The following is a 24,512-nucleotide window of genomic DNA, read 5'->3' on the forward strand; positions in this document are numbered from 1 at the left end:
TTTTGATTTATAATCATTTCTTCTATATTTGTAAATTCAGGTATACATTTTTGTAAAACAAAATCCATAGAAATAATGTTTCCATTATTAAAAAATAACTGCTTCAATCTTTTTCAATGTGTGTATAATGTAAATATCGCAAATTATTTTTTATTTAAATATATAGCCATTCTATATTATTTGTATAAGATAGAGTAATTATAGCTAATACAATATGTCACTTTTACAGTTTTTAAGTATGTAATACGATTAAACATTTGTGACATTTTATTTATGCTTTTGAATCGTAGCTTTAAGTTTTTCAATGTTAGCGCCGGAAAAGCTCTCCAACTAAAAGCATAGAAGATTTTATTTGATTATTATGTCATTTTTCTCATAATAAATATGAAAATCTCATAATATTAATACGAGAATTCTAAATACAGTCTTGGCCAAAAGGCATCTATATATTTTATTTATTTGGAATTGTTTTATTTGTAATGTCTTTTATTGGTTATCGATATCACAAGTTCAAAAGATTCTTGAAACCAAAGATAGTTCACATATTAATTTCTATTAAAATTTTTGTAGTTAAAATATTTTAAAAAATATAAGGCATTCTACTTTTTGGCCAAGGATGTATTTAGATAAATGTTTTATTTGAATTTAAAATATATACCACTTTGCCTTCCTTTATAAAAATAAACGTAGGCATACTGGAAATCTCGTACTCAGCAGCTACATCTTCACATTCGTCCACATCGACCTTAAGGAAAACAACGTCCTGCATTTCCTGTACAAAGATATTCATATTTTCAAATTCAATAAATGCGCTAAAAAATTAATTTAAAGAAGTTCTCTAGTCTTCATATAATATATTAAGAACTCGATCAAGTTTTTAAAAAAGGTTTGATATGCAGGATTCGGTGAGTTAATATATATTTTTTAATTACATTTATTTTAATTAAAAATATATATTAACTCAAATTAATATATATTATTAATTTAATTAAATTAAGTAAAAGTTAATAAATTATAAAATTAATTAAGTTACGTGAACAAAAAAACTCAGTTAAAGTTACGTTAAGATTAAATTAAGTTAAGGTGAAGTTAATTTTGAGAAGCATTATTTATATTAAATTAAAAACCCATATATTTTTATTTAACCCTTCCTGAATATACCTTTGAAAGGTTTTGTGCTGATCACACCAGGTATGGAAAAACTCACGTCCTTCCCATATTAAGTTTACATTATTTTGAAAAAAAAAAAGTTTTAATAAACTTGAAATATCGTTCTAAAATACTGTCTAGTCTAGTAGTGAGTGTGAAAAGTTGATTTTAAGAACAAAAATTCATCTAATTTTCAAATAATGACTGGGACACAGAACGCTAAACTTTTTGGGGGGTTTAATGAACTCTAGGTGAAAGGGTTAAGTTTGATTATCAGTACAATTATAATATAGATCATCAAATATATTTAATATTTTATTTGCAAATTAAGTTTAGATAAAATTAAAAAATATTGTTTTTATATAAATAATGTTTTTCTTTTATAATTTTTTTGATACACATTTTTTACTTAAAAAAAAATGTTAATAAATTAATGTTTAGGTTTAGGTTTCAAAAATAACTAATTATTTAAAATTAAGGTAAATTAAAATAAAAATTAACTTTAACTTTATTATTTATAACTTTTAACTTTTTAATTAATTACTATCAATTCTGGATATTTCAAATTTTTAGACTACATAATTAGGCAATATAATTTTCTTTAAATAACAAAATAATCAAAAAAATAAAATTATAAAAGGTTTAATTTAATTGAAAACAATATTTTGAAGAATTCTGAAAAATTATTCATAAAAAAAAGACAAAGTTTATATAAAGAACATTTTGGAATTAAAAATATTTTACTGTTCATTTTGTGTGTGTGTGTGTGTGTGTGTGTGTGTGTGTGCGCGTGTGCGTGTGTGCAAAATATTCACGTGTTATGTAATTCTCTAAATGACACCCGTAGAAATGTCGCTTATTAATACATTTAAATCGTAAACATTTTTTTTCAATTTTTATATTAATAATTTGTTTTATTAATTATATTTATTCTCTTAAGTTACAGATATTTATCTCATTACATAGTATATATATATATATATATATATATATATATATACTTTTTTAAATAAAACAATTTGTTTTTATTGCTTAAATTTTGTTTATTAGTTACTATTTTAAAGATAATAATGCCAAAAGCTTTATTAAAAGATACATATATGAGTGAAAAGATACGTGACACCTCTAAATATTTTTAAGCTGAAGAATCTCTAATAAAAAATTAATGTAGTACAATTAATGTAGTAGAAAACCTTTGACAATTCTTCAACCATTGGCCCAATCATCTTACACGGCCCACACCATACGGCAAAAAAATCGATAACAACCAACTTATCGCCTGCGTCTTGAAGTTTGCTCTTCAAGTCATCCTATAAAAATAAAAAATGATTAATTCTTTTTTATGAAATGTAGGATAAATATAATACCTATTATATACCAACGAATTAATATAAACATGAATTTTATTGAAAGAATATGCATGATTTAATGTGAGATAGATATTATAGAGTCAAATCTAAGACTGAGAATTAAAAAAAGAATAATCATTGAAGATAAGCTATCGTCATCCACTTAAGGATGTTTAGCCGTATAATACTGGCTAAAAGTTATCGAAATTTAACAACTGCAGAATTCTTAGATTTATAGTACTTTGTTAGAAATTTGTCGTCACCAGTAGTAAATTAATAAATAGAGATGATTTGAATATATGTAGTCGACCAAACTGGCAAATTTTTATTGCAGAAACTACGACGTTTCGGTCCTTGTTTTGGACCCTTATCAAGTAGAATGAGTTAGTGCCTTAGTAGTAATTACACGTTGTCAGTGTGTGAAAATATATAAAATCAAGTCACGAAATAAAATACAATATAGTCAAAAATAAGAAGATGTTATTCGTGGACGGTTCGAGCACAACTGTTAGATTTATTCTTCTTTTTCTAATTAAAATAATAAAAAATTATAATCGTGATACAATCGTAAATATGATTACAGTTTTTTATTAATAATTAGAAAAAGATGAATAAATCTATTTCGTATTTGGTCCTACAATCAACTGCAAAGAACAAAACAGTACGTTTGATGTATAAAGATGCCTTTTCATATGCAGCATACTGCAGCAGCAAAAGTCTATTATGTGACATGTATGTACGATTGACATACATAATTTAATAAAGATAAATATATTTTTGTACTTCACGCAATGTCATTACTTTTATTTTTATTTTATCACTCTTTTACTACAAACTTTGATTAGGCTTATAATTTTTGTGATATATATATACATTACACTTTGGCTGTGTTTCAAATTCACTATCAGTACTGAAAATCTATAGTTTACGCGTTAGTATACTACATATTTTTGGTACTGTAGTGAATTTTGGTGACTATATATATTTTACTGCAATTTTAGGAAAACAACTTTTACAAATAATTAAGTAAAGTCAAATATATTATTTGCACGAATATTTATTAGTTTTATCGATATATATAAAATTTAATTTAATTTATAAAGTTGTTCCCTCATCAAATTTTCAAATAAGTATTGTAAAAAAGAACTTTACATAAAAATCAAGAAAAAAGGTTTTGAACCAATAATTTAAGAGACTTTTTTGTAATTTGGTAATCAATTTTGAAATATTAGTATTTTTTTCTTAAAAATGTTCTGGCTTATAATATCAGTAAAAAATAAACACAATATAATGAGCTCGGTAATGCAAAGCAACAAATTATGAGAGCTTTCCAGCAAGTGACACAAATTGACACAGTAGTATTTTTGTCTTTGTTTAATATTCAGTGAGAGATAAGGACAGAATTACTGCTGTCGATTTGTGTCTCTTGCTGGAAAGCTACCTTATATCAGTAAAAAAGTTATAATAAAAGACTTCTTAAATTTATTTTTTTCCTATTTAATTTAAAAAGTGTTAATGCAAATACCCAAATTTCGACTGATATCAACCTATGAAAAACAGATTTTGGCTTATAATGACTTATGCAGCGAAAATAACGCATTTTTAGTAAAAAAAAGGAGTAAGTGGGCCCAAATAAATATTTAGGAGGTTCATTCTCTAGTCAATAGACACGAATTTTCTAAATTATTATTTTATTCAAAGGTACATAAATAAATAATTGAAAAATTGAGCATTTTTAAGATTTATTTAAGAAATTAAGTAAGTTTTTAATAAGCTTCTTTTAAATTAAAGTATTTTTTAAATACCAATATGATTTGAGTTTTGTAAATGTCATTTTACAGATTTGACAGTTTAACCCATTTAAAAAAAAGAGAGTTTAGATTAGTTTTATATGTAAATTTATCAAACAAACGAGATTTCAGATTTTCGAAAAAAAAGGTCGTGTGGATCATATCTGCAGATCGGGTACATTAATAAATAGTGTCTCTTGAATATAGAGTCTGGCCAGTTCCCTTAAAATGGCGTTTTTGTGGTGGGGATGATGTGTCATTTATGACTGTGAAGTTGTGTCATACGAATAAGAAAAATACACAAGATGCCTTCTTATTGTGTCAAAATGTTCTCACTCGTGGAAAACTGGCAAATTAATGTATTGTCTACCAAGAAATGCTGACAAAAAGCAACAATTAATGGATTGCAAATATAAACAGAAATTTAGATCTTTCCAAGATCTAAATATCTATTTAGATCTAAATGTATTATCTATCTATATCTATATCTATATCTATATCTATTATCTATATCTATATCTAAATAACTATTTAGATCTTTATAATATCAGCTTGTGAATTTTGAAAGGACAGCCAGATCACTTTGACTTTTGTCTCTTTCTAATTGCCTGATGCTTTTTTAGCTGGCTTCCGCGCTCTATTCTATCTTCTCTCTGTTTTTATGTGGGTAGAGTTTGTTTTATTGACAAAAAGACAGTATTAATTTTGTTTCGCAATATCTTTTTATTTCTTTTATTGATTTGAAAATTCTTCTCCAGAATAAAAGAATACGCATTGCTACCAGTCTGGAGTGGAGTTTCTATCAGAAACGGAAAAAAATTGTTAATTTGCATGCTGTCACATCATAACAATATTTGCAGTGTCCCTTGAATATATAGGCTGCAGTGTTTCAAAATTGCTGTCAGTACTGAAAATCTATAGTGTACGTAACAGAAACTATAAATTTTCAGTGACAGCAATTTTGAAACACAGCCATAGTCTGGCCACGCATCGTATCTGTTTTTATTGGTGCAAGTTTGCAATCCCTTAATATGGCGGAACCAATCACAAGTGCAAAGAGATCGTATATAAATTTGAAAAGAAATAACCCAGCAAACACAAAGTTACATGTAACGTACTTGTTAGTTGTAATTTCCCACTCAATAATATAATTGCAATATAACACACGTGTTATATTACAATTACATTGTTGAGTAAGAAATTACAACAGGTACGTTACATGTAACTCGGTGTTTGGTGGGAAGCATGTATAATTAAGTAAGCATGTAGTATATATGCATATATATATATAATTATTTAAAAGAATGATTAATTAATAATAAAATTTTATTATATACAGAATGCATGACCATGCATAGTCTTACTACTATATATAATCTTTTTGTTTCAACTTATTTCTTTTTCATGAAATGCGCATTCTATATATATATATCCAGTAAACACAGTAATATAGCAGCAATGTAACAGCAATGTAACCGAATATAACAGGTTACGTTACTCTGAAATTACACGTAACTTACATGTAAGTTAGAATTTCCGACTCAGCAATATAACATGTTATAATTACATGTTATCTAACCGTTACACAACAGTTACAAAGAAAAATAAAATAAAATAAAAATTTCATTTTTTTGAAATTATTTTTATCAACAGCACATACTACATTTAGAATAAATTTATTAATTATTAATTAATTAAATTTAAATTATGTAATTTTTTATTTTATTCTTACTTGCCGCTGCTAGGTTTGAACCCGGGACCTTAGGATGACGAACCTTGTACTCTACCTGCTACGCCAATTTGACTCATTGATATGGGTACTTGTTATTGTCTACATATACTTATATGTTATAAACTGACGCAACTATATTATTTTTTATAAAAGCAATTAAATTTTGCAAAACATTAAAAATAAATAGCATTAATTTATTTACTTATTAATTTCATTGTTAAATTTATCTTTTTCCATAACCTTAATAATTAATTTGATGGAAATTGCGATCTATTTAGCACTAATCTTTGAAGCGTTCAAATGATTAATTTGATATTTAACTATATAGATCGTAATTCTAAGAAAAAATTGAATAGTATTATACATTTATTATTTTGTTTTTGTTTAGCACGTGATGAATTTCAATTTTGTGCATTTTTTGTGCGCAGTAATTGTAGACAAAAACCGTTATTTTTGAAAACATTATCTTTATAATAATTTTTTTTATTATTAAATAGATCTATCATTCAGGATGTTATAATGTTGTCTGATTTCTGAGTCAACTACGACGCATCGTTCCGTAATAACATTGATACGAACGTGTTATGTAACGTGTTATGTACAATAAAACGTTTTATAATTTTTAATGATAAATTGTGACATGATTTTATAGAACACGTTAAAGAATTAACCTAAATTTTCGTTTCACAATTTCGTCTCAATTAGGCACTAAAATCCAATTTTCGAAACTCGACACTGTTTGTTCTTGTCGTCTACTAGTCTGTGAATACGAATTTCGTAGGTACAAACTGTAGATCTTTTATATTAAGCAATTGTTATGATGTGACAGCAAATTAACAATTTTTTCTCGTTTTTGGAAAAAATTCCACTCCACAGACTGATAGCAATGTGTATTCTTTTATTCTGGAGAAGGATTTCCAAATCTATAAAAGAAATAAAAAGATATTGTTAAACAAAAATTACTATCTTTTGTTGGTAAAACAGACAACTCCAGCATCCCCTTAAGGGGATGCTGGAGATGGGTTATACCGCTTTTGTCAAACAAATAGTACCAGCGTAAAAAATCGTTCCGCCACAATACTGAGCAATTTTCGACGCTTGTTGCTGATGTAGACGTAGATATCATTGTACAAAATTATATAAAATTATATATAATTATACATAATTAAATATTATATATAAAAAATTGTTTACTGCACAGAGAAAAGTTTCTTTGAATTTAATAAATTTTCTTTAAGTCAAATTTGATCATTGATATACTCCAACCAAACTGATGTTTGAACTTAACAAATACAATTGTTTGAACTTTTAAACAAAGTAATTGTTTCTTTTAAATAAAAATTTTTTGAAAGAATTTAATTTTCTTTGATTCAATTAAACGATAAAACACTATTTGAGCACATATTTTTCTTCCAAGGAGACAGAAGCTCGTAACCGAATACATGAACGTGATTATCACTACACGCAGAAAAAGAATTTTTTACCGAAACTAAAATTTAGCCACAACAGTAAAGATGTGTCTTTAAGATGCAAAAAAAAAATACTATAGACCCCGGAGGAGAGCTCACTACGATAGCATAAGTGATCCATTCTCCGTCATCGTGAGTGGACTGCTTATGTAGCCCTTAATTGGAGTGTAAGGGCCGAAGCACAAAACATGGCGTAATGATTAAGACAGTCGTAGTGAGACAAGCTTGTGCGTTGTCTACGTCTACGACTACGACTGTCTTTAATCATTACGCCATGTTTTGTGCTTCGGCCCTAAATTGCATTACGACAAAAGTATCGCGTGCGTCGTCGCCTAGTGGCAATCCGCGACTACATCACGGTTACTACGCCCATATAAGATTAAATCTTCTTATTTGAATCAAATAATGTTTTTATTTAACTAAAATATTTCAAGTATTATTTCAAATAATAGTGATTATTTCGTCAAACAATATAATTTAATGTAAAAAAACAATCAAATTTTTATTCAATAAAATAATATTTTGTAAGAAATACATTTTTTTCCAGCGAAACAAATATAATTCAAACAAATACATATATTAAATTCAAAGAAATAGTTCTCTCGACTGTAGTTCCGAAAGCGAACAATGTCCGATTTAGTTCAAATTTTTGAAATAGGTTTCTTTTAGCGAAAAAAAACATATGCAAGAAGGATTTTTGGCGACTCGAAATTTTTTTTTTTATGTTGATAAGTAGGGAATCCATAATTGTTCTATGATTGTTCGTTTTGGGAACTATCGCCGTTCTCTGTATAGATAATAGATGCTTGCTGTATAGATAATAGTCGGTCTTGCTGTATATATACCTGACGCGTGTCTTTTGGCCAGGTTTGACTATAAAAATTATTCATGAGAGTTGCTCAATTTTTCACTAGAAATATATACTTTTTTTAAATAATTACTGGGCAAATAATTACAAACCAAGAAGTTTTATAACTAAGTTATAAAAATATGAATCGCAAACTTTTTAATAACTACAAATATGTTATATGCGATATTATATGTGATGCCAGCAGTTTATTATTATTTAATTTTAACCCATAGGTTTATTTTTTATTCCTGCTGAACTTAATTAGTGCAAGCTAGTTGACTAGAATTGAGCTGATGTAAGCGAGAACTGAAAATGCAGACGGGAATAGAAAACGCTACAGTGCAAAACAGTGCAACAATAAAACATATATAAATACTGGGGTGGCTCTTATTTGGATTATTTTTGAATTTTAAGTACGTCCCCTAGATTGGTTCCAAATAATAAAAAAAAAAATTCTCGCAAAACTACTTCGCTGTATCTCAATATTAACACGTGCCTCCAGCCTTCTACTTTTTCTCATTTGATTAACATGGGGTTTTTGTCGACTTTCGTTCACAATTATGTGGCACAAGTAATAAATACGAGAAAAATATGATTCTTGTACAGTTTTCTTAAAAAATTTATCTACTCTTTTTATCAAATTTTTATTTTTCAAAATTTCAAAATGGCGGACCTAATATGGCGGCTAGAAGAATTAAAATTCGTCAAATTGGCAAAAGATTCTGTTACGGAAAGAAACTACAGCAAATAAATATTACAGTTATGTAATTGTTACAGGAGTCTCTGTAGTTATCACAGAAAGAATTACAATAATCTGTAGTTATTATTACACGCTGTTATTACTACAGTGCGTGAAATCCCTGTAATACGAAATACACGTCTAACCCATGAAGTGTGTAATCCACTACACGTGTAATCCACTACATGTCTAATATACTACATGTGTGGTAAGTGACTTGTGTAATAGACTACACGTGTAATCCACTACATGTGTAATATATTACAAATGTAATCTACAAAATGTGTAATGTACCAAAGTTGATATTAGGCGATTTTTGGCGATTGGTTGGTACCAAAGTGTACCAAAATGTACCAGAGCGTTTTCGCGTGTTTGGTACTTTTTGTTTAAGGCGTGGCTAACCATTTTAGTACATTTTTTGATTGATACCAGCTATATATACTTTACAACTAAGTAAGGTAGTTTTTTCCAAATCTGCGGTACGAGAAAAGAGAAAAGAACCAGTCCGTTTTAGCGTTCATAGTGGTACATGGTAGTGGTACATCGTACCAGGATAAGCTCCACCCCTACCAATATCAACCTTCCCACCAAACACCAAGTTACATGTAACGTGCCCGTTAGTTATAATTTCCCACTCAACAATGTAATTGTAATATAACACGTGTGTTATATTACAATTATATTATTGAGTGGGAAATTACAACTAACAAGCACGTTACATGTAACTTTGTGTTTGCTGGGTTGGTACATGTATCAAACGATCGCCAAAAATCGCTTATTGATAAGGTTGGAGCTTATCCTGGTACGATGTACCACTACCATGTACCACTATGAACGCTAAAACGGATTGGTTCTTTTCTCTTTTCTCGTACCGCAGATTTGGAAAAAACTATCTTACTTCGTTGCAAGGTATAGCTGGTATCAACCAGAAATGTACCAAAATGGTTAGCCACGCCTTAACCAAAAAGTACCAAACACGCGAAAACGCTCTGGTACACATTAGTACACTTTGGTACATGTACCAAACAATCGCCAAAAATCGCCTTAAATTATCTTTTAAAAAGTTAAAAAAATACGCAGAAATTTTTTCGACTCTTCCCATACAGCACAAAACTCCAATTAAGCTCCCAGGGGGTTCATTTTGCTGAGCTCCCAAAAAGCTTACAAAATTCGACAAAACAAGCTTCCAGGGAGTTCGTTTTGCTGAGCTCCCGAGAAGTTCACAAAATTCGTCAAAACAAGCTCCCAGGGAGTTCATTTTGCTGAGCTCCCGGGGAGCTTACAAAATTCGACAAAACAAGCTCCCAGGGAGTTCATTTTGCTGAGCTCCCGAGAAGTTCACAAAATTCGTCAAAACAAGCTCCCAGGGAGTTCATTTTGCTGAGCTCCCGGGGAGCTTACAAAATTCGACAAAACAAGCTCCCAGGGAGTTCACTTTGCTGAGCTCCCGAGAAGTTTACAAAATTCGTCAAAACAAGCTCCCAGGGAGTTCGTTTTGTTGAGTTTCCGAGAAGCTTACAAAATTTGACAAAACAAGCTCCCAGAGAGTTTATTTTGCTGAGTTTCCGAGAACCTTACAAAATTCGACAAAACAAACTCCCAGGGAGTTTATTTTGCTGAGCTCCCGAGAAGCTTACAAAATTCGACAAAACAAGCTCCCTGGGAGTTTATTTTGCTGAGTTTTCAAGAAGTTTACAAAATTTGACGAAACAAACTCCCAGAGATTGAACATATCGGGTAAATTAATGTACTGCATGTATAGTCATATAGCCGCGAGTAGTTCGCAAGATCGCCACTAGGCGAAGGCACGGCGCTCCATTTTCTCGTGAGAAAATTTACTCCAAAAAGCTTATAAAAGAAAAACCATCACTCACGGACTCACGGCTTACCTAGCAGTTAGTACTTCACTAGCAGCAAAGTGTAATATATATTGTTTTTGTTACACGAAGAGAGTTCGTGGGCCTTCGCAACTCAGAGAGAGCTTCCGAAAATTGAGAAAATATAAAAATAAAATTTTTTCCGGCAGCTCCTATGTCCGCTTTTGAGAACTCCCTGAGAGCTTTATTTAAGCTCGCAGGAAGTTCAGAAATAATGTTTTAAGAACTCCCTGCGAGCTTCAAAATAATTCCCGTGAAGCTTCTATATAAGCTCCCTGATAGTTTCATCTAAGCTCTCAGGGAGCTCCCAAAAGCGGACATAAGAGCTCCCGGGAAGCTTATATAGAAATTTCCCGAGAATTATTTTGAAGCTTGCAGGGAACTCTTAAAACAATTTCTGAAATCCTTGCAAGCTTAGATGAAGCTCTCAGGAAGCTTGTATAAAAGCTTCCCGGGAATTACTTTGAAGCTCGCAGGGAGCTCTTAAAACATGATTTATAAACTCCCTGCAAGCTCAAATAAAGCTCTCAAGGAGCTCTCAAAAGCGGACATAGCAGCTCCGTGCGAATTTTTTGGAAGCTTAAATGAAGCTTATGAAAAATTTTGTAAGCTCCTCGAGAGCTCCCCGGGAGCTCCCCGTGCTGTATGGGTTATTAATACATCATATAGCTTACGCGTCGCAACTGCAAAAAAATATGCTGGGTGTCCCACATTTCTTAGTGCATCAACTTTCATGAAGTATTGCACACAAAAAATTAAAAGTCGTAAAATACGTGAAATCTCAAATCTTGTGATTCGTGTATATATGTGCGCGCGCGCGTATGTGTGTTTAATGTACTTAATCTGCAGATATCAATATGACCCTTTTTCTTTCAAAAATCTTAAATCTCGTTCCTTGATTTATTAATTTGAATTATTCTGCCACTTTGTTTGGCAGTTTTAAATTTACATATAAAACGAATTTAAACTCTGTTCTTCACGAATAAATTAAGTTGTCAAATCTAAAAATAATGTTTACAGGTCCCAAGTTATACAATTAGTATTTAAAAAATATTTTAATAAAAAAAAATATTAAAAACCCACATAGCACGGAATATTACGGTAATATCACAAAAATATTGTTCTCTCATTACAATATTACAGTGAAATATAGTATAAATATTGCAGAAATATTACAAAAATATTACTACAATATTAAAATGTCCGCCGAAATGGATCACAGTAATATAATGGTGATATATCACAAATGTATTGCTGTAATATTTACGTAGTATTTTTGTAATAATGTGAAATTTAGGTCCGTATTTTGAGCTCATGCATTTATCGCTAAATGTACTTTTAAATCAGCCTAATTTAAGATGACATCTTATTGCCTGATTGGCGCATTTAGCGATAAATGTGAGTTCAAAATACGGACCTTAGTGTTCTGTGGATACTCATTCAACATTTATAAAAAATATGACCTCAAAGACGAAAAATTTACACTAATAGCGTTTTCTACTGGGAAAACTAGTGCAACACTGGTGCGTACTAAGTGCAATTTTATTGTTCCACTGTAAAAATCAGTTTACATATTTTCAGTGTTTAATGTTCTACTGACAAAATTGATGCAAAAAAATTGCACCGAGTGCAACTTCTGCCCCACCGTCTTTCAATACGGTGGAAGCTGCTAGTGCAAATTAAATAGATGTTATGTTCGTGCTTTAAGGTATTACATTAAAGTATATGTTATTACATTATTTTAGTAAACTTTATAACAATGAAATTGTTTAATTTTTAAACCTGTCTAATGTGTTCGACTGAACCACACTAAACCTGCAATATTATTGCGCTAGTGGAGTTTTCATCGAAATCTACCGCAGCGTTGGTGCTGCACCAGCTTTCCCAGTAGAAAACGCTATAAAAATTCTACACCATTTTTAAATAAAAACATCTAAATAAAAAATATTTTTACTAGATAGTTTTAACACATTTATAAAATATTTTGAGAACTGTTTCATTGAGTAAATAAACAACAAAAAAAATGAATGTATAGTATTAAAATCTAGTCATATTCGTTTACAACTATTAATTCATTAATTGTCAAAAAAAAGGACCCCACACACATCTTATGGAAAAGTGTTCCCGGTCAAATTGGCTGAAAGTGAGATATAATGTACTCTATGACGTGCTGATCAAATATGTCCATAAGACCAGGGTCTGAAAATCTCTACATTTTGATATACGGAGTTTTGAATGTTGAAAATATGGCATTTTTTATTATCGTGTCTCGTAGATGATTGGGTTCCTTAATGCGGTGGGCCGTACTAACATACATGTATATACACTATATACATATATACATGTATATACACACTATAGTGTATATGTACTATACACTATACTACAGTACTATACACTACATGTATATACATGTACGTTACCTATAGTACGGCCCACCGCATCAAGGAACCCAATCATCTACGAGACACGATAATCAAAAATGCCATATTTCCAACATTCAAAGCTCCGTATATCAAAATGTAGAGATTTTCAGACCCTGGTCCTATGGACATATTTGATCAGCACGTCATGGAGTATATTATATCTCACTTTCAGCCAATTTGACCGGGAACACTTTTCCATAAGATGTGTGCGAGATCCTTTAGTTTTTACAGTATTTACTGCAACACTTTTACAAGTGTTGAAACTGTCAAAATGTTTTTTCATCCAGATATTTTTTATTTAAAAATAGCATGGATAAATTTACAGTGTAATTTTTTCGCTTCTAAAGTCACATTTCCAAACTATGTTAAATTTTGTATTTATAGTTAATTTATAATATAACGTGTAAACGTACTAATTAATAACATTTTAACATTAGGTTGAGTTTAAAAATAACTTTAAACTAAGCTGTAAGAAATTAATCAATCACAATCAATTACACAGGCATACAAAAAAAAGTGGTTGGTCCGGCGGACTAGACCACTAAACTAGTCAATCTTTATGTATTTCGACCCGCTGAATCCGAATCCAAGGTCAGAATTGCTGAATCGGCTCATTTTTTTTCTAACCTCAAAAAAAAATTTTTTTCTATAATGTTGGTCCGGCGGACCAGAATAGTCTATCTTTATGTATTCCCAGCAAACACAAAGTTACATGTAACGTGCTTGTTAGTTGTAATTTCCCACTGAATAATATAATTGCAATATAACACACGTGTTATATTACAATTACATTGTTGAGTGGGAAATTACAACTAACAGGTACGTTACATGTAACTTGGTGTTTGGTGGGTTTTGACCCGCTGAATCCAAATTCAATGTCAGAATTGCTGCATTGGCTCATTTTTTTCTAACCTCAAAAAAAAAATTTTTTTTTAATCTTGGTCCGGCGGACCAAACTAGTCTATTTTTATGATTTTAACCCGCTGAATCCAGAATTGCTGAATTGGCTCTTATTATAGCTATAATTTAAACGCTACAATATAACCTAATATTTTAATGTTATTTATAAACGTGTAATATGTCAATATATTTCTGTAATATTTTACTGTAATATGTAATATTGTTGATATATTGCAATTTTTGCTGCGATATTACTGTAATATTCCGCTATGTGGGAACTTATTTAACTTATCTAAAATTTATTTTTATATATTACTTATTCATATACTTTTTGTATATAAATAAAGTAATAGAAAATTTGTGTCTATTGATTAGAAAACCATACATGGACGCCTTAAACCAACTTTTTTTCACATTTTTAGCTTGATCCACATAGAAAAACAATTTATGTGATGTTTTAATTATTGTGTTTTTACACAAAAGTACAAAACATATGTTTTATGTATTTTTTGCTCATTTTGCATCAAATAGTTTGGGTTATACTACAAAGCATTTAAGAGAACTTTGTTATTTCCGGACTGTATTCGACGATTTCAAATAATGCAATATTTTATTATACATTTTCTTGTTTAATATGTTAAAAAATTATTTTAAAAATTATTATAGAAAATATAAATTATGAAATGTAATTTTTTTTAGTGCAAATTCTCAATTGTACCCGACATATAAGAAATGACTCGAAAGAGTCACCGATTCAACATCAAATTGTCTTTTTTTTTTTTATAATTCAAGAATTCAAACTTCAGTAGTCATATAATAAATATTAGGATTGGAAACGTTACTTCATAAAAGTAGCACGTTACCGTTACCGTTACTCGTTACTAATTTTAAAAAGTAACCATTATGGTAACTCGTTACCATATTACTCGTATTTTAAACGTAAATTTTAATAAAGACAATAAAGTAAAGAAAAAGTAACGAATTATTACTAAAAAAGTAATAATTCGTTACTTTTTTTTACTTTATTGTTTTTATTAAAATTTATGTTTATGTATTAAAACTTTAATGTTTATAGAAAGTATTTACATACTTTTAGTATTAAAATTTAAGAAATTTCATATTTAGAAGAATTATCTCATACAGCACGGGGAGCTCTCGGGGAGCTCCCGAGGAGCTCACAAAATTTTTCATAAGCTTCATTTAAGCTTCCAAAAAATTCGCACAGAGCTGCTATGTCCGCTTTTGAGAGCTCCTTGAGAGCTTCATTTGAGCTCGCAGAGAGTTTATAAATCATGTTTTAAGAGCTCCCTGCGAGCTTCAAAATAATTCTTAGGAAATTTCTATATAAGCTTCCCGGGAGCTTTTATGTCCACTTTTGGGAGCTCCCTGAGAGCTTAGATGAAGCTATCAGGGAGCTTATATAGAAGCCTCACGGGAATTATTTTGAAGCTCGCAGGGAGTTCTTAAAACATTATTTCTGAACTCCCTGCCAGCTTAAATAAAGCTCTCAGGGAGCTCTCAAAAGCGGACATAGGAGCTGCCGTAAAAAATTTTATTTTTATAATTTCCCCCTTTTGCTCTCTCTGAGTTGCAAAGGCCCACGAACTCTCTTCGTGTAACAAAAACAATATATACTACACTTTGCAGCTAGTGAAGTACTAACTGCTAGGTAAGCCGTGAGTGATGGTTTTCTTTTATAAGCCTTTTGAAGTAAATTTTCTTACGAAAAGGAGCGCCGTGCCTTCGCCTAGTGGCGATCTTGCGAACTACTCGCGACTATATGACTATACATGCAGTACATTAATTTACCCGATATGTTCAATCTCTGGGAGTTTGTTTTGTCGAATTTTATAAACTTCTTGAAAACTCAGCAAAACGAACTGCCTGGGAGCTTGTTTTGTCGAATTTTGTAAGCTTCCCGGGAGCTCAGCAAAATGAACTCCCTGGCAGCTTGTTTTGTCGAATTTTGTAAGCTTCTCGGAAACTCAATAAAACGAACTCCCTGGGAACTTGTTTTGTCGAATTTTGTAAGCTTCTCGGGAGCTCAGCAAAATGAACTCCCTGAGAGCTTGTTTTGTCGAATTTTGTAAGCTTCTCGGGAGTTCAGCAAAATGAACTCCCTGGGAACTTGTTTTGTCGAATTTTGTAAGCTTCTCGGGAGCTCAGCAAAATGAACTCCCTGGGAGCTTGTTTTGTCGAATTTTGTAAGCTTCTCGGGAGCTCAGCAAAATGAACTCCCTGGGAGCTTGTTTTGTCGAATTTTGTAAGCTTCTCGGGAGCTCAGCAAAACGAACTCCCTAGGAGCTTGTTTTGTCGAATTTTGTAAGCTCCTCGGGAGCTCAGCAAAATGAACTCCCTGGGAGCTTAATCGGAGCTTTGTGCTGTATGGGATATTTCGCGATTAAAAAAAATTTGTTTTTCCAGTTTTTGCTTTTTGAGTTTTTTTTTCCATTTATTACGGTACTTAAAAAGTACACAGCGCTGAATTTTTATTTATAGGTAATAATCGAAGTGTGTATGCAAAGGGTCAATATTAATATAGATATACTTTTCTAATTGCACGCAAAATCATTAATATTATATTAATATCATATCAATCTAATAACAACAGTTTTTTAATACTTATGTGCAATCTAATATGTAAAAAAGTAAAAAGCATCATAAACATCAAACTTTAAGACACATTCAAACCTTGACAAAAATAAATAAAAACAAAAAGACAGAATCCAATCAGAATTTGTGCTAGTAATAAGTAGAAAACTTTCTGTTGTACAGCTTATTACTAGCGCAAGTTTTAATTAGTTGCTGTCTTTCTGCTTTATGTTTCTATCAATGTCTAAATGTGTCTCATTTTATCTAAAACGCACAATCTACTGAAAAAAATTTTACTAAAGTAACGATAAAAGTAAAGTAACGATTAAATTTGTTACCGTTATTATAAAAATGTAACGACGTTACTGTTACTGTTACAGATAAAAAAAAGTAACGATTGTTGTCAAAAATAAGTAACGGTAACGGTGTAACAAGTAGCGTGTTACTTTCCAACCCTGATAAATATCTCTTTATGTAGTAAAATCTGGATAATTTATCATCTGGATTTTCAGCTTTAGTATTCAGAAGATTTAAACAAAAACTAAAAATAACTTTAAAAATATCAATGTAAACTAAAGAATATCTTGTATCAAATAATGTAGCAGTTTTTATAATTGTTTTATATTTTGTAATAATTAATGTTTCCGCAATATAAAAAATAAACATTTGAAAAATTTGGCCTCAACATTGATATAGTTAGTAGGTAGAATTTAAATGTGGTCTACAGTAGTCATATAATAGTCAATGCAATGGCCTTCTTAGTTTTTGCAATTCTCTAAATATAATAAATATTATTTTGAAAATAGTTTAAATATATTGAGAAATAAAGTTAAAGTACTTCAAAAATAATATTTAAATTTTTATAGTCAAAGAATTAATTAGTAATTTCAAAAAAGTTTCAGCCATTTTAATAATACCTATTTCTTTTTAGCAATTTTTCAAAAAATTTGCAGATTTTTATCAACAACCTTTCACCAATTTTTATATAAGTTTTCAAGTGCAAGAACTGTGGACATTTTGCTACTCTAGAACTGTCTCAAAAGTATTGCAGACATATTTCATAACTTTTATGAAATGTTTTACTTTTCAATCAAAATTTTTTTGACATATTTTAAATGAAAGATTTCAGTGTATGAATTAAAAAATACAAAATCGAAAAAAATCTTAGTTATAAGATCGTTATATCTAATTTCAGTATTAATAAAATAAAAATATAATATTTAAGAATATTTACAAAAACGAAAAGTAACTTCTCAGTATTTCTGATAAAAATTTTAATCTTTTATAATCCATAAATGATTATTATAGTGTTGCGCAACGCGCAGCGCGCAACACTATAAATGACATATAAAGCATTGTTTACATTTTATTGTAATGTAGATTATTTATTTCACACGTAAATGCCCAAACCTACAAAATATTTATAAAATATTTATAAAAAAAAAAAATTTGTACATATTTTGTACATATTTTATGTCCGAGTTTGTCAGGGATAAAAAAAATTATGATAATTTATGAAAATATTTAAAATAAATGTTTATACCATTATTATGAAAGAATATAAAAAATATTTTAAGTTTATATACCATAAATATTTTTCAGTACATTTAAAAAATATATTCTGTATATTGTTAATAATAATTTTTGTATCATTTCTAATTGGTTTATGAAAAATAATTATGTAATCTTTAATAAATGTTTTTTAAAAATAAATTTGTAAAATATTTATAAATATTTATGATAATATTTTGTGCTATTTGGGATATTTTTATATGAAACATTTTTTCCTGGGTACATATATACATATATTTATGAATTAGGTATACGCTGTAGAATTGTAAATCATAGGACAGTCGTGTTCGATATATTGATAACATCTCGCTGGTAATTATGTTCAATTGTTCGGTAAAAAGTACGTGGCACACAATCACGTTCCACGCTATTCTCTTGACTCGATGATTCAAGATCTCGCGATTAAACGATGACGCAATTAAAATCGTTTACAATTGACGTAATATTCAACGAATCATCCATCTCCACGATCGGTATATCGTTCAATAGAGTCGTTTTGCGCTGAAATTCATGTATCCGAATTCTATTTACCACAGAAAAGACCTACGCAATAACATAATGCGGTTGATCGATTGTTTTCAAGGTCGGTTAAACTAGAGAACGAAGTAAGTTTAGGAAAAAAGTATAGTAGGATTCACGCGGGAACGTTGGGACACAGTGCCGCCAGTCGTATCAGTCTGTGACTGTAGATGGCTCATAGTAGATAGGTCATGTGATTAATTGGTAACTAATTTACATTTTTTTCTCGCGACCAGGAAATAACGAAAAAAATAATATTGTTTTCCCACTGCTGTTGGAAGAACCATTTAATTTGTAAATTTAAATTTGTTCTAGATGTCGATATATTAAAAAAATCGATGTATAATTACTCATTATTATTTTGCCAGATTACTGCAACGTGCGTCACTACTTTAAGTTGGTATTACGCTTCTATAGTTTCTGACAACAAGCTTGTTTCTTTTCCTATTACTGAATTTTTTATGTACGATTTATCTTTTTTCACATTGGATAGAAAAAAAAGAAAACATAAACCGTGCGCGTTCGATTCTAGAATGTCAAGAGAATAAACCGAATACATTGCGGCCGGCTAGAAACGTTCGTGACCGTTGCACGCGTGTGTACACAAGGTTACCTGATTTCACACATTTACGCAAGCCACATCGAAAAAATATATACTTTATTTGTGCGGATGTATATTTCCTTCCTCTTCTATCATTATTACTACTTACAGAATTCTGAATAAGAGTAACTTCTCCTTCGTGACCCATTGTGAAAATATTAGTAGCTGACGTTAATGAACGATCAAACAGTATCACACAAAAGGATAAGATCCAAGACGCCCGTACTCTACAATAAGTCGGCAGCGACTGGTAGATCACTAGTGGGCTAGTGCGCTAGTGGCGTAGTGGCCAGTCAGTCAAGTCAGTGGTAGTGAGTAGTGACGACCTAACGACTCCTTCAGTGTTGGTAATTCAGTGTAGCGGAAACACGTTTTTCTGCGCATGTCCGGCGAATTAACAGAGTGTTATCTCTCAAGTTATAAATATTTATAAGAAGTATAATAAAAAATTAATGTATTATAAATCAATATTCTTTGTAATACATTATAAATCTTCGTACACATTTCCTGGGAAAAAATGCTTCATATAAAAACATTAAAAAAACATATATAAATATGTCCATATACGTTTATTAGTTTCCTTCTTTTATAAAGTTTCTCTGTTTGATATAAAAAATAATAGTCATACTGAAAAGATAGAAACTAATTGAAAAATTAATTTTTGCATTGCATCTTTTAAAAAAGCTAAAGTATATAAAAAAAATAGTCCACATATAATCATATAAATTTCGGAATATACATATATGATTATATATGGACAATTTTTCATATTTTACCTTTTTTAAAAGAAGTAATGCGAAAATTATTTTTTTAATTTCTGTCTTTCAGTATGACTATTATTTTTTTATATGGAACAGAAATTTTACAAAAGAAAAGAAACTAATATATATATACATATATATGGACATATTTTATATATTTTTTATATACGTTTTTATATGAAACATTTTTTCCCAGGTTTTCTTTTCTAAAATTAAATTTATAAAATTGAAAATATCTTAATTAATTATAGTTTATACAGGATATTCCAGTATAAAAAATATAATATCTAAAGAGTATGTACTTTTAGAAAAACATATTCCAAAAATTGTATAATATGAAGAGAGAGATAAATAATGGTCAAATCAATTTTGAAAAAATCATTTTTATATAATTATTTTTTTAAATAGAATTATACATTTTATACATAAGCTGCGTTCTGAAATAAACTGTCAGTATTGAAAATATAGTTTACTTTACGTTTACTATAGCTTTTCAGTATTGATAGTGTACATCAGAACGCAACTACATAAATTAATATTATACATGGTTGCGTTCTGATCCCTATCAGTATTGAAAATCTTTAGTAAACGTAATGTAAACTATTTTCAGTACTGACAGTTTATTTTGGAACGCAGCTTATGTATAAAATGTATAATTCTACTTAAAAAAAAATCTTATAAAAACGATTTTTTCATACATAATACGATTTTACGTAGTTTTTGATTTTTCTTTTGTAAATTATAATCAACAAATCAGTCAAAATAAACAGGTTTAATGTTTATTTTGTATTATATAATCATATATCATGAGTTGGTACAATTTTATTATGTTGGCAATTCTTTAATCAATGATTAAATTAATTGAAGTTCAGCTAAAAGTAGTTCGTTCTTATATTTAAGATTATCTTAAGTAGAATCTTAAGATCATGAACCAATCATAGAGCATATTAGATCCAGTTTCACAACTTAAATCAAGTATAATTTTTAGTCTTCTAGTTCTAGTCCATAGTCTTATATTCATATATTATCTCGTTTGATGTAAAGTCGCAAGAGAAAAAGAAGAATATTTTTTTGCAATTAAAAATAAATATCTTAGGTTATATAAAAATATTTAAAAAATATATCAATATTTATTTTATATATCAATATTTATACTTATTAATGCACTAAAAATATGGAAATAAACACTTTTATCTTCATTTTATTACACTTTGTAATAAAATAAAGATGAAAAAGAATATCTTTAATTAATTGTAATTCTTTGAGTAAAGTCGCCTATACTGATATCAAAAAGTCGAAAAAAAGATTAAAAAGTTTACAGGATACAATTCAGATAAACGAAAAAAAAGAAAAAATATACATCCCGTTGAAAAGATTGAGATGGTCCATATATCACAATACATGTGGATAACTATCTGGATTTTCAACTCATCTTTTCAACGGGGAAACATTATATAAATAAAAAAGATCGGGAAAGGGATTAAAGTTCATATTGTCCAAATTCTGATAAGTTTCCTGATTGAAATATTAATGAAAACGGTTCTAAAACAAACATTATAGAAGAGTTAAAAATATTGCAAATTTTGTTCTTAAAAATTTCGTCTGATGATTTAAATGTATCGATAAATTATATGACGCAATTTACATTTTTTATAATGCATTTTGTTCTGAAAGTATAAATGAAAAGACGATTCTGGTGTTTTTTTTTTTTTTTTTTTTTTTTTGAGATTTTGATTAATCTCTTCAATTTCGTTTCTGTCTAGTCTTAACTTTTATTATTTAAAAGATAATATTTTAAGTTTCTAAAAATACAAAAAAGGAATTAAATTAATAGATATGTTGTAAATCTTACGTACAACATGGAACAAATGTTTTGATGTACAAGAAAATTACTTTTCTCGTACATCAAAAATTTGTAATTTAATATTTTGAAGTGTTTTTTAACTTTATTTTTCTAGTTTTTCAATTTGTTATTTAACCCTACAAAAGTACGTAAAATAATAAAATGCATTAAATATTTTCTATAGAATTTATTTTCGTTCAATATTATTGATAATTTTATGTTATTTTTTATGGTTTTACAAAATTTTATAATATATTGCAAAATTATACTGTATTTATTTTAGTTAATATATTATTTTTACACTGTAATTAAGAATTAAGATTGGTGTAATATACACAAGGTATTTTGAGTATTATTTGAATTTTTATATCTGTGAAGAATCATTTTAAAATATATTTTGTTTAGTTAAAATACACACACACACACACACATAATACATAACTTAACAGATAGGAGACTATTTTTCATTTGAATGTTATTTATAACATCTGATACAAAGTATCCGATGGATGCTAACCGTTCTATTTTTAAATTCTTTTCTTTAATTTTAAATATATAAAATCTAACAAAACTTTCACAATACTAATTAACTTTACGTAACAAGCAGTTAAAAATAAGTCGAATTTACATAACATTACATTATAGTTACTAAAATTTTATTTATTAATAAAGTTGAATTTATTAAAATTTATTATTGATATTATTCGGTTAAAGAGGTATTTGTGTTCTAGTTTAAAACCGAAAATAGCTTATTTTTAGGAATTTTTTAAAGAAAACTGCTACACATATTCTTTATACTTTTAAACATTTACTTGTTTACATTTAGTAAATATTTATAAATTTTTATAGCTAAATGTTCATTACGGTTTTCATGTAACGTAAAATTAAAAATATGTTTTTCAAGTTAACTGATATAATTTTTCAAAAACTGAAGCGGTCAACTTTTGCATATATGTAAAACATATGCCTGTTTATTGTTTGAACTAGGATATTAATTAAAAATAATATACAAAATATTATGCAAATTATTAAAATGCAGTTTTAAAAAATCTGTTATTTAATAAAATTGACTGAATTTAACATGTATAAAGAATATAGTTAATCTATAGATATCACAATAATTTTTGTTTAACATTATGTAAATTTACATAATATACATATATCAACCTCTTCAACGGCAAGCGAAACACGTACTGATCGTGCACTTATGAGCAAGAAGAAAAAGAAAATTGCAATTCAAAGATATATTGTATCTAGAAGTTTTTTGGATTGCTGAATATGAATCTACCCAGCAAACATAAAGTTACATGCAACGTGCTTGTTAGTTGTAATTTCCCACTCAATAATATAATTGCAATATAACACACGTGTTATATTACAATTACATTGTTGAGTGAGAAATTACAACTAACAGGTACGTTACATGTAACTTGGTGTTTGATGGGTAAGATTAAATTTAAAATTCAAAATGACGGATCAAAAATTTTTTAACTCGGCTTATTTGGATAAATGTCATAATAATATAGAAGTTTTCGAGTTTGCTGATTACGAATTAGTATCAGAATCTTAAAATTAAAAATGGCGGATTTAACATGGCGAACCAAAAATTTTTTAATTTTGTTTATTTGAATATTTTTAATTCAGGACTGTTTAGGGCGATAACTACAAACCGACATCAGTTTTTAACAATTATTAATTTATATTATTATAAAAGAGTGTGTTAAAAAAAAGTCGATTTCTGCCTGTCACATTTGTAACCTAAATAAACCTAATTTTTCTATTCTATAGGTCACATGTATTGTAAAAACAATTTTATGAATGTTTGTCCTAGTATCACATTTCATAAAAATTAAAAAATTTTGTTTATTTTTTACAGCCATTTTGGGTCCGCCATTTTGTATTTTGTAATTTTTATCTTGGATTCGTATTTAGCGATCCAAAAAAATCGCTAGGATTTTATAACAATCGAAAAATTTTGATTATTTCTGACCGTCATTTTATATTTCGTAATTTTGATCTTGCAGGATTCGTATTTAGCAAACTAAAAAACCCCTATAGATACCAGGTTTCATAACAATCGGAAAATTTGGATTACCGCCATTTTTGACCGCCATTTTGAATTTTGGAGTTTTAATTTTGGATTCATATTTAGCGACACAAAAAATCTTTGGATATCAATGTTTATGCAAATCGATCCAGCCAATTAAAAAATAAACGATGTGCGCCATACGTCAATGCTCACTAGGGCACACATATTTTCCACGCCATATGGCGTCAATGCCGCTAAAAGGATTAAAACATTTAATCATATCAAAATGTGTAGATATTTACTAAATATACACT

General features: G+C 28.9%; 1 protein-coding gene across 1 annotated transcript; it reads right to left on the reverse strand.

Moving 5' to 3' along the window:
• LOC105838377 (thioredoxin-2) lies at window positions 1-19,849 on the reverse strand. The gene is made up of 4 exons (XM_012683898.3): window positions 19,675-19,849; window positions 2,343-2,459; window positions 659-772; window positions 1-330 (listed from the first exon to the last, which is right to left on the reverse strand). Exons 1-4 carry the CDS (start codon window positions 19,711-19,713, stop codon window positions 268-270), a joined length of 333 nt encoding a protein of 110 aa, XP_012539352.1. The 5' UTR covers window positions 19,714-19,849; the 3' UTR covers window positions 1-267.
• Between the last annotated feature and the right edge of the window lie 4,663 nt (window positions 19,850-24,512).

The sequence above is a fragment of the Monomorium pharaonis genome, chromosome 1, assembly GCF_013373865.1.
Source record: "Monomorium pharaonis isolate MP-MQ-018 chromosome 1, ASM1337386v2, whole genome shotgun sequence".
In the NCBI taxonomy this organism is placed as follows: domain Eukaryota; kingdom Metazoa; phylum Arthropoda; class Insecta; order Hymenoptera; family Formicidae; genus Monomorium; species Monomorium pharaonis.